At 33.3% G+C, this 12,794-nt stretch overlaps 1 protein-coding gene across 1 annotated transcript in view; it reads left to right on the top strand.

Moving 5' to 3' along the window:
• Positions 1–12,794, top strand: part of ARID2 (AT-rich interaction domain 2) — a 178,785-nt gene that overhangs the window by 88,832 nt on the left and 77,159 nt on the right. The window contains exons 4-5 of the mRNA XM_070454531.1: positions 5,449–5,582; positions 11,628–11,846. Of these exons, the coding sequence (XP_070310632.1) occupies positions 5,449–5,582; positions 11,628–11,846 (353 nt within the window). The remainder of the gene's footprint in view (positions 1–5,448; positions 5,583–11,627; positions 11,847–12,794) is intronic.

Below are 12,794 nucleotides of genomic sequence, written 5' to 3'. Positions count from 1 at the left end.
AAAACTCTGCTAATACTTTGAAGCCATGTGTGTTTTTTTGTTCTTTCTCTCCTGAGGGATAAATCCTAGCTTATTTTCTGGGTCATAATTATTATCTGGCTTTTCTTTTCTTTTCACTTACTTGTCTATTGCTAAAAAAAAATTTAACTTTTTGCTTATGATCTTCATATAAATGAAACCAAATCAATATTATTCTGAAATGATTTATCCTAACATTTTGTTGTTGGCTATTTTTATTGATTCATGTTAGTTAAATAATTTTCACTAACATATCGTATTTCGCTGTATGAATATGCCACAGTATTTTTCTTCATACTATCATTTGTGAATATTTGAGTTGTTTCCAGTTTTCTCTAGGGTGTATGACTAAGAATATAATTGCTACATTACAAGATATTCTTCCTCTTCTCCTTTTCTCTGCATATTACATACATTAATGTCTTTTTTTCCCTCTTGTGATTTGGAAAGTAATAATCTTGACTTTAATTTGGTTGTTAAACAGTTGCAGAAATACTTCCAAGAACATATTTCCCTTAATATTAACTATGAGAATAAACCCATTTGATTACTCTTCCTGTGTAAATAAGACACAGAATAGAATAATCAAAGGAGTAGGGTCATTCTGGATATTTCTAGGAATTGTCTTTATCTTTGGAGCTTGCATATATCATCAATATATGTCTTGAGTGTTTTTTCTTTTCATTAATTTTTGCCTGATGATCCTTGCACCCTGACACCCCAGGAACCTTTTTGATACACCAATTAAGCACTTTTTACCTAAAGAAATTCCTCTCTTATCTCAATGATAATGCTTATGGTCAATGTATTCTGGTCTTTCCTTCAGGACTACTATTTCCTCCCTATGTTTGACCTCCTGTTTATCGTGCCTGTTTCATTTTTATCCACCTCACTGTTTTCATCCTTTCCGTCTCTTCAAGGAGCCATTTCTCAAGCATGCTGTCTACATTACTGTGGTGACTTTTACATTGTCAAGTCTGCTTTTTCATTGTCCGCTTTGTAGGGGTAATCCTGGGCAAAGAAATGTCGTTCATTACGTTGCTGGTTTGCAAGTCAGTATTCTTGATTTTTGTGCTGGGATGCTTCATCTTGAAAGTTACTTGTATGCCACATCAATAGAGGTCTCATTACCTGATGATACCAGTCTTTTCATGCTAGTGCTTCTGATAGGTGCTCCACATCCTTGGATCTTTGGGTTCATTTTGACAAGCTTCAAGGTGAAGTTTAAAGGATTTTGCTTCTTTTGACAGCCACTGGGTTCAACTCAACTTTTTCTTAAACATTTGTCATTCTTTGGATCCTGTTATCAGACACACTCTCATATTTTATTGATCCTTAGTGGCTAAAGGAAATTCCAATTGAATTTGCCTTTTTATGTGTTTTTGCTTAAGATATCCTCCACTTTCCAGTAGACCATCTTACTCTCTCAAAAATTGTTTTGCAAGTTAGCCTTATAAATCCTTGAAGTTGCTTTTAATAAACCAGAATTTCTGAAAGATTTCTAAGTTAGAAATTATGCAGTATCCATCAATTTTTACTCTTTAAAGTTCATTACAGTTGGATTTAAGGAAAGATTAATATGCATTCCTTGAACTGTCATCATTTCCTAAAACATTTCAAAAAGTTTTATATAAAAATGTATATAAATATATATTTTATATAAACATTACATATATTTTTTAATTTTTAAGAATTATACCAAAATATTTATAAATAAAGTTATGATATAGCTGGGAATTGCTTTAAAATAATCTGGAAAGTGTTGTGAAGATAGTAGTAGTGCTACAGATGAAACAAGGTTGACTGTGAATTTTTTTTTTTTTTTACCATAAATTTTGATATCTGCTGATGGGTACTATTGTAGTAGTTTCTCTACTTTTATATAAAATCATAGTTATTGTTAATTTTCCAAGGGTTAAATTTCTTTGAATTGATTGCAGTTAGAGAATGTGCCTTATACAGAATTTAAATTTATTGTGGTTTCCTATGTGACTTGGCTTATGATTAGTTTAATAGCTTTTGTGGAGATTTGAAAAGAAAATCATTGTGTATCTAATAAATCAGTCTTATTGGTGATTATATTTAAATCTTCTGTGAACTAGTTTTTTGTGTACTTAATCTATCAGATACTACAAGAGGTTATATTTTTCTGCATTCATAACTGTACTGCCTATGTTATTTGATGCTGTCTTGAAAGGACTCTTCCTCCCACTGTATTGGTCCTAGATATTAAACTTTTTAATTGAATAGTGCCATTTAAAATCATTCCTATATTATTCCTATATTCCTATATTATGCTAAATGTTCATATTTGCCTTTAAATCTGCCTTTCATCCTTTAAATCTGTCATGTATGGCATAGAATCCATCACAAAGTAAACTAGGGCCAAGTTGAAAAAAAGAAGATACAATTCATCCCACCTGAATTTGTACATAATGTTGAACTAAGGAACCTTGTTCTCTGTGTCGCCTGTTGAGAGAGTGCCATCTGGATTCCAGTATTTTACTAGTGTTGAGTTAAATATGTCATGTATTAGGTAGATTACTGAAGGAGCTCTGTAAATACCTGTTTGATTAGACTATATCAACTATTCAAAGCAATGTAATTGACTTGGAGAAGAAAGAGAAATGTGTAGTCTAATATTTGTAGTTAAATGAGTGAACACTGTATATCTGTCAGTATATGAGCTCAGGGTCATGTTAGAGAATTAAATCTGAAGACCTAGATTTTGAAATGTAGCTTTGTATTTTAGCTGCTTTCTCTTGTCTATTAATTTAGTTTTTAGAAGTATAGCTCTTTGAAAACCACAGAAGGACTTTATGCTTAATAATTAAGAGAGACAAGAATCAGAACTGGATGCCAAACCCTCAGTTGGACTATGAAAGGTCGAGTCTCAGTTGGAAATGTTTAATCATGAATGAGAACAAGTGTTGACCCTCAAGCCAGGGAAATAAAAATTTCAAAAATTATCACAATTTGCCTAAGCCGTAAATTTCTGGAGATGGGGATTATGTGAAGAATCATCTGGAGGAATAGAGTTGGAAGAGCCAAGGGACCAGAAGTCGCGTACTGTAACAGTCGTAGGAAACGCTGTGATACCGGGGCTTTATGTTCATCGCACACACTGTTTATTGCTAGTGCTTGTGTTGTTCCAGTCACTCCATTTTGCTTATGCTCCGTTTTGAGTGTTCCAGAAAGGAAAAGGTATTTATGGTTTTTCTTTACTAGTAATGTTGTTTTCTTCCGAAGTTTTAAATCTGCTATGCTCAGTTATGGAATTACCAGGTAAAGAACCTGCCTGCCATGGCAGAAGACATAAGAGATGTGGGTCTGTCCCTGGGTCAGGAAGATCCCCTGGAGGAGGGCATGGCACCCCACTCCAGTATTGGTGCCTTTAGAATCCCATGGACAGAGGAGCCTATCAGGCTGCAGTCCATAAGAGCTGCAGTAGTATCTGACTACTGCAGTGGCTTCGCATGCACATACACTTAATAATGAGTAACAGATTTATAAAGAGCATCTTAAACATATTGTTAGTATAAGGTTTTGATTTTAAAATTTTACTTTTTCATTGTTATTTTTATTTAAATGAAATTAGTTAAGAAAAATTATCTTTAACCTGCTTTTAACCATTCCACAGTGAGCTCAATTCTGAAAGAACATACTTTGTAAAATACCTCTATCTCTGCTATTGCTATTTCATGTAATGTAGATAAAGCCTCATTTGCAGAAAATGTCACATGATTTTTGAGCAGCTATTTGTGTCCAAATTTGTGTAGACTCTTATTTTGATGATTTTTGCATTAGAAATTCAAAAAGGATAGGTTTGATTTATGGCTCATACAGAAGTCTATCATGAATCTATACTAGAGAGAGACTGTCTCTTTTTAATCATGTTTTTGTTTTGGCTGTAAATTTTATCTGCTAGGGTACATCACCAGGATCAGGGTGAAATGTATGCAGCTGTATACTGTCCTCAGTGCTCAAGTGTTATATGTAGGCATATGTGTCTGCTTTAATCTCTGGAAGTGGAGAAAAGTGTTGGGTTCATTAGCTGTCAAGCTACCAGTTAGGAAAGAGTTCCTTGCTCAAGCTGAGCTTATATGGAGAGCTTAGAAGGAATTGAAAGGGATAATTTACTTCCTTTCTAAGTCTCCAAGATGTGAATTGTTGTGCCTTGGAAAGCTGGAAGGGAAAAATGAAGAATTGTGATGAGTATCCTTGCTATTAGTTTTCATACCTAAACTTACAACTTTCATTCATCCTACCTTGAAAGTTACAGTTTGGTACTAAAAACAAAGTAATACTTTTGAGATCATTGATACCCCTCTCCCTCATCTCAGCTGTCTGTTAACTATAAAAGCAAAGGGCTTTTAAAATAGTGACTAATGAACTTAATACCTGCCTGGTTCAGGAATGATGGAAAGACTGACCTATAACATGATCTCATCTAGAACTTCACTATGGTATTTTTCAGCTTGCTTCTTATGAAGTATAGTAACAAGTTCATTAAGTACAGTATTGTGTTTGACAGGGGTTTGACCAGTTGCTTCCCTATTTAAAAGTCTTTCTTGTGGGAATCTTATTATAAACTGGTAGGTAATGATAGATTATAAATTTGGATATTTAATTCTAATTAATATTAAGAAAATTGACCATACCCAGTGATGGTGATATTGTGGGAAACAGAGAAACAATCTTAGAAATTGGTAAAAATGTTTTGGGCACATCACTTTTGAGTGAGAATTTGGTCATATTTCCTATTTAAAGTGATCATACCATTTCCATTGTCTATGGAGAGAAAAGTATTCAAACAAGTGTTGAGATTAAGCTTATTGCTATATGGCCTGTAATAGCAAAAAACAAAACTGAACATAGCTAAATACAACACTAGAGATCTAGTTAAAATTATGATATCTCAACCGAGCATATATTATACAGCTGTTAAAAATGACTGAAGTAGTACTATGTGTATTGACCTGCAGGGTCTCTAAAATATGTTGTTAAAATATGCACAAAAAATATACTGAAGGCACATGTGATAAGTGAGATGGGGAGGCCAGGGACTCTTCTCATTTATGCATCATTGTTACAATGACCATGTATAATTTTTTTTAATCAGTAAATAAAATGTGCTGTCATTTATCTACATGTAGTTGTTCTTTGATAGTCTTTACTTTTATATGTTTATTTGTACAGTAGTATGGTCTTTTCTAGGCATTTAAAAGCACTTTTAGAACTATTGCATTGAGTTTGTCTCCAATATTACTGCTGAAGTGACTATTCCACTAATATAAGAAGTTTGTGGTATCCTGTTAATATTTTTAAATTTACGGCCTTTCTAAAAGAAAGCAGATCTGTGTGGTAGGAGTTAAGATATACAACATGAATCTGTTTTTAAATCTCTGCTGTGCTGTTTTTCTGTTTCAGTTACCTAGAAAAGTACGAGAAAGTTCATCACTTTGGGGAGGATGACGATGAGGTGCCACCGGGCAACCCCAAACCGCAGCTCCCTATTGGTGCAATCCCATCTTCCTACAACTACCAGCAGCACAGCGTGTCAGGTAATGTCGCCGGGAGGTGAGAAGGGCAGAGGCGCCCAGCTCTGAGTTAGGACAGGAGTCATCCCGTGAGGTGAATCGGTCCCTTACTTGGCACGTGAAAATACTGAAAGCCTTGGGTTAATGCAGCTTCTGGAAATCAGCATGTCACTGGTATGAGGACCCTGTTTGTCACAGCCCGAACAGAAGACTTTTCGTTGCAGGAATTTTTAGAGTTACAAATATACATATACTTTCAAATGAAACTTGTTTGTTTTTTTTTAAATTTGATTAAAGATCAGTTTAACCTAAATTGTCACTAAAACGAGAAGAGGAATGTCTTGTTAGAATTAAGGAAGCCAAAAAATACTCATAGCATCTACTAGATTTTCTACAATTCATGGCATTCCCAGCACCAGAATTTCTCAGAAATGTTTCTTTTCCTGCCGTGGTACCAGGGACTTAAGATTTTTTTCATTCAAGTCATTCTTATAATGGTTATAGAGGAATCTGCAGCTAAAAAGAACAAGACTCAAGTTAGAAATAGGTTGAGAGTCTAATGAAGAGGTTTTCGAGGCAGAGTTGATGCGATTTCCAGTGTTTGTGGCTCCAGAAGGTGAAGAGAGCTCTGAAGAGATAAGCAGGTTTTTTCTTTTCTTTTCTTTTCTTTCTTTTCTTCTCTTTGTTTTCTTTTCTTCATTCATCAATATTTGGCCTGAAAAAGAGGAGATAATATCTTTTTCAAGAGGATAGTCTTTATAAAAGTATACAGATATCTCGATCTTTATTATTCTTCATTGGTACTAATACCGTTCTTTTCGGTAATCCTTAGGTTGAAGCTCTCTCATTTGTGCCAGTATCGCTGATTTAAAGTTTTCATTGACTATTTTCAAGTTTCCTCCATGTTGAATTTGACCCTGTTTCTTTCCCAATCAGTAATAGCTGAGGAAACAGAATCTCCTAGAATCTGTGATCTCCGGTAGAAGAGACTTCATCTGGTGATTTTGTATAACTGAGGCTTGGGGGAGGGGTTGTAGCAGTGGTGAGTGCAAACCAAATCTACCATTATTCTTTTTTTTTTTTTTTCCCATTTATTTTTATTAGTTGGAGGCTTATTACTTTACATCATTACAGTAGTTTTTGTCATACATTGAAATGAATTAGCCATGGATTTACATGTATTCCCCATCCCAGTCCCCCCTCCCACCTTCCTCTCCACCCGATCCCTCTGGGTCTTCCCAGTGCACCAGGCCCGAGCACTTGTCTCATGCACCCAACCTGGGCTGGTGATCTATGGAAAACAGTGTGGAGATTTCTTAAAAAGCTGGAAATAGAACTGCCATATGACCCAGCAATCCCACTTCTGGGCATACACACCAAGGAAACCAGATATGAAAGAGACACGTGCACCCCAATGTTCATCGCAGCACTGTTTATAATAGCCAGGACATGGAAGCAACCCAGATGCCCATCAGCAGACGAATGGATGAGGAAACTGTGGTACATATACACCATGGAATATTACTCAGCCATTAAAAAGAATTCATTTGAATCAGTTCTAATGAGATGGATGAAACTGGAGCCCATTATACAGAGCGAAGTAAGCCAGAAAGATGAAGACCATTACAGTATACTAACACATATATATGGAATTTAGAAAGATGGTAACGATAACCCTATATGCAAAACAGAAAAAGAGACTCAGATGTATAGAACAGACTTGTGGACTCTGGGAGAAGGCGAGGGTGGGATGTTTCAAGAGAACAGCTTTGAAACACGTATATTCTTAACGAGAAGTTATTACCTCGGGAACCAGTGTTAAAGGAGAACATTTTAAGTCATCATGTAGAAGATCTTGCTTACTGTTTAAGCTGATTAAATAAAATGAGGTGGTTTGTTAGGTAATATGCTTCCCATTTTTAGGAAGAGCTAATGACCATTATCTAATCCAAGGATGTTATAGAGGCTGTTTCTACACTGAATGAGACCTGGCACTGTAACCTTTAAGACCATTCTGTAACTTTCTGTTACTGCTACATTATAGCAATGACGGAACTGTCCACTCTTACAGGTTAAATAGAGCTTGGTATCTATTACACTTATCAAGCTAACCCATTTCAATATTAGATCTAGTTTAAAATGAAATTCTTTTCTGGATCTTCCCCTGACCCCTTCCCTGATTTAAATATGATTTACTTCAAGAAAGAAGATATTTCTGATATTTCAGAAGTCTTGAAAGTCATTGCTAGAGCTATGCAATTTTTAAAGAAATGATAGAATTCTTAATCTGGTGTTGTAATAACTCCTTTCTGATATGCTGTCATATGCCTGTCTTTTGTTGTTTAAGGAGAATCTGAGCAGTTATATAACATATGTAGCATGTTTGACAGAATCAGGATTGGGGACTGATTAGAAATAGAAATTACTGGGGAACATAGTATATTTAATTCATACTGAAAAGAGGTAGCGTTTCAGGGCAGCACTTATGAATTTGAAGGTGCTTTTTATTATCCCAGAAGGAGCCATAGCAACATTATGACAGTGTTCTAAAAATCAACATGACTATCAATATATAAAACAAATCCTTCACCAATGATTCTTTTCAAATGCCATTAAGGAAATATAGTAAGCTTCATAGCTGTCAGTGTGTATGTTTGTATGTATTTAAATAAATACCAAAGTAGAATTACATAGTGGTAGATTAAAAGCCTTAGGATATTTTAGTTAGAACATTTAAAAGATTTGTGTCTACATCTTTGATCATATAGCCTTACTCTCCTTGTAGGTTTGGATTGATGTATTTGGATACATGTATTTATCTAGAGATGCTTACATTTAAAAGAGCTATTCTAAAACAATACTTTGAAAGGTAATATGATAAATTTAAATTGGCATTTAGTATGAATTACAATTCTACTCATAATTGTCATAGTAGAATATTGTACATTGATAGAATATGGAACGAAAATTTTATAAGGCTATTGTCTCCTTTTGCCCAGTGACTTTAAGCAGCCAAAAAAGTATTAGGTACATTTTGCTTTGAATTTTAGAATTATTAAACTTCGGGATCAAAATATGGTGATTTTGTCATTTATTTGCATAATTGTGCATATTTTTCCTTGCCATGAGGACCTAATCTTTTGGTTTTCTTCTTTATTCTTTCTTCCTTGGTATTGATTTGGATATAGTCAGTTCTGCAGAATTGTGCTGTAGATTACTAAGAACTTTTTGTTCATCTTCTCTTTCCCTTTAAAATTAAAAAATTAATTTCTAAATTAAAATTCTTTAATTTGTTTGCAGTATCTTTAGTAGAAAAATTCTGAAAGGTGAAACTGACACATGACGAACACACTGAAATTAATAGTACTGTAGAGTTTAAGAGCTAGCAAGGGTTTTAGTGATTATTTAATCCAATTCCATCATTTTGGCCAAAGGAGGCCAAGCACACTATCCATTTACGTTCTTGTTACTTAAATTTGGAAAAGCTTTATACAGGAAGATTTATTATTTTGATTTTATCAGTTGTATTAATATTTCAGCAAAGATTTTCCTTTACATGTCCTGTTTTCTTACAGATACTTGAACTACAGCAGTCACTGCCATATCAATGGAAAGAGTATACTGTATGATATCTGTAATATAGACAACATTCCAGGAACAGTTCTCCCTTTCCTCTAAACTGATTACCTCAGATTCAGTTAACTTTGTCAGCAGTGATGTGTTTGTATAGACATTGTGTCAAAACATTGAAAATTCGTGATCTCATTATTCCTGTTATAAAATTTTACCTATTCAAACATACCTCCTTGGGGATGGGAAGGGAGGCTCTTAAAACCTTGTAAGCATTTCTCTTATATTAGATTCCTAGGAAGGAATCTTTACCACACATCATTTAGTTAAAGGACTTTTCATAATTATCATATTAGTTTATTTTATTTTAATTGGCGATGTCTTTTGGCAAAGTCATTCACCTAAGGATGTATTGAATTGAGTATATGGTGGTATCTGTTATTCTTCAGTAGCAAACAGAACAATTCCAAGATCATATTGAAAGCACAATAAGACTGTGACAGATGTTCAATTATGGGTTCCAGATTTTTATTTCTATTGGAAATTTGCCTGAAAATTTTGTGGAATCTAAAGACTTAACTATTGCTGAAACTTGGCATCTCATGATCAGTTCCAGTGTGCAGTAAATACCAAAATGTATTTCTAGGTTCACAGAAGTTATGTTACATTTTCCCAAGATACTTATATTATATATGAGAAATTTAATTTTTCAAGATTATAAGACATGAACAATGTATTGTTGTTCACCCTTAAATATTATAAAGAATCTGTGTCAATTCATTTATAACTGTATTGTGATACTTAATGGAGAAATTCCTAGAACATTTTAATGTTGAAGAAGGGTCTCTTCAAATATCTACTGGGAAATGAAGTTTCTTACCTATGTGATTTTCTTCTGTGGAATGTTGTGACAATAGAGTCCTACTTGCATTCCATTTAGTGACATTCTTAAAAGATTTTTTTTCAAATCCATATTTTTCTGAAATGTTTTGTGTAGCAGTTTTCTAACTCTTGTTTCTTTCCTTTTCCCATTACACTAGTTAAATCTTTATATAATAAATGTATTAGGGGTATATGTCTCAGGACAAAGCTGTCAAGGCCTAAATTGCACCAGTTAAGAGTCAGTAATTATAGAAATACAACATTTTCTAATATATATTATGATTATATAATATATTCATTTTCTGTAATCGTATCTTCCCTATCTTCAAAGTAAAAATATTTCAATTCTCCTACATAAAATTTTAGTTAGGAAAAGATTTGTTAGAACACGAAAGTTTGAACTGTAAAGGTAAAAATTCATAAATCAGACTCCATCAAAATTAAACCTTCTGCTCTTTGAAGACATTGTTGAGAAAATGAAAAGGGAAACCACTCACTATCTGGGAGAAAATATTTACAAAACAAATATTAGATAAGTGGCTCATATTCAGAATATTTTAAACCGACAGTACCAAGTGCTGACAAGTTTGCGCACAAGCACCAGGAGCTCGCGTACGTCACTGGTGGGAAGACAAGATGTTACAGCTGCTTGGGAAAGCTTTTACAGTTTCCTACAAAGTTAAACATGCACTTTGTATGACCCAGCAACCCAGGAGAAGTGAAGAAATACGTCTGCATTAAGTCCTGTATGTGAATGTTATCAGCAACTGTATTCGGAAGTGCTAAAAACTGGAAACAGTCCAGATGTTCTTCCGCTAGGGAATGGATAAACAAATTGTGTTATAGCCATAATATAACAATAAAGACATACAACACATAGCAATAAAAAAAAAGAACCAATTACTGATACATACATTAAAATGGGTATCAACCTCAACAGCATTTTGCTAAATGAAAATAAATCAGACACAAAAATAAAAGTATTGTGTGATTCTGTTTATTTGGCATTTTGAAATAAAATTAAGTAGATCAATGGTTGTTTATGGATAGAGGGGGACAGATCAACTACTAAGGAGCATTAAGAAGCTTCTTTGGAATGATAGAAATACTCCCTTATCTCCATTGCAGTTGTGGTTGAAAGACTTTCAGAACTCCTAGAACTGTAGAACTGAAAGCATGAACTTTACATTTTAATTAAATGTCAAAAAAATCTTACCTGAAAAAGTAGTAATCTTCCCAAGATAGGGTAAATAAGGTAGGCAATGTGTTTTGAAACATGAAGTTGTTAAAAATTTCAAAGGAACCAGGCTTTTTATGGTACTTAAAAAAATCAGAAAAAGTTCTTTGAAATGCAAGAATAAAAAGTGTAGATTAGGTAAATTAAAATAATGATACAATAGTTTGGCAGTGATATCACAGTATATATATATTTCTTGTATTTTAATACTTTTTGAGGAGTGTAATTTTCACGAGTTAAAAAACTTGGACTCTAAACTTCTACTCAGTTTGTATTTTATAAAAGAAAGCAAGCTTATCCTGTATTTAGAAGATATTAACCCAAAATGACTTCTAGTCCTTGATAAACTTAACAGTGTTATTGTTTTTTGTCTTTGTTAGATTATCTCCGTCAAAGTTATGGGCTATCTATGGACTTCAATTCGCCAAATGATTATAATAAACTGGTGCTTTCACTATTATCTGGACTCCCAAATGAAGTGGACTTTGCTATTAATGTATGCACTCTCCTGTCAAATGAAAGCAAACATGTCATGCAACTTGAAAAAGACCCTAAAATCATCACATTATTACTTGCTAATGCCGGGGTGTTTGATGACAGTAAGTTTTAGGCTTAATGTATTATATAATCATTCTCTTAAAGGTGTTTAGATTTTTTTGAAATGTTTTTAAGGAAAAAAGTATTTTTATTAGTCAATATAATAGCATTCTTTATTTGCTTTTGTTATATTAAATGTATCATTTAAAATGAATGTCTGGATTTTTTTAACCTTATGTATTTGAATAGATTAGATATTTAACCTCATTAGAGCTTTTGAAATTAAAATGCTGCATTTTTCTTAGAATAAATGTGGGTTTGTTGATTTGAAATTGTTTGATACAAAATTCTGATAGAGAAAACTAGACCTATAAGAAATAGTTTTCTGATGTCTATTTCTGCAGGTGTACAGTTAAAATGTTTAACTAGTTTAGGTCAATGCACTTGAAAATTTGCTGCATAATAATCAAAATAAGGATTATCAAATATTTCATAGTTTTTACTTGTAGGATTTTTTAGTTTTAGGTTTTTATAGATCAAGTTCTTTGTTTTCTGTGAAATTATCTCAAATCTGGATTACTCTTCAGACCAAATTGCACAATTCTGTAATTGGATTTTAAAAAACAGGTTTTGAAATTTTTTCCTGCTTATAGTTTCTCCTTTTAAAATATCTGTCAGCTGAATGCTATTGATAGAAAGTTTCTTCTTGCTTCTCAATCCTCCTTCTACCCCAACACCATTGTAACTTCTTTTACCAGAAGTTTATTCTATTAATAGTTTAAGGTATTGATCCATTTTGAAATTATTTTATCATATAGGAAATTATACAGACTAGTCTGCGAATTTCTTGTAATATTTCATAGGTATATGAGTATTTTTGTTTTTATCTTTAAATAGGAGCATGTTTGCAAATGAGTTCATTTTTCTGTAATTTTCAAGCATCCTTTTATTTGGGATTATCTAAATAGGATTCCCTTTTTCTTGTTGTTTTTGGCCGTGTCACGCAGTTC

Source organism: Odocoileus virginianus, chromosome 24 (genome assembly GCF_023699985.2).
Source record: "Odocoileus virginianus isolate 20LAN1187 ecotype Illinois chromosome 24, Ovbor_1.2, whole genome shotgun sequence".
Lineage (NCBI taxonomy): Eukaryota > Metazoa > Chordata > Mammalia > Artiodactyla > Cervidae > Odocoileus > Odocoileus virginianus.
Note: the sequence above shows the minus strand (reverse complement) of the source record. Positions and strands in the feature narration are given on the sequence as shown.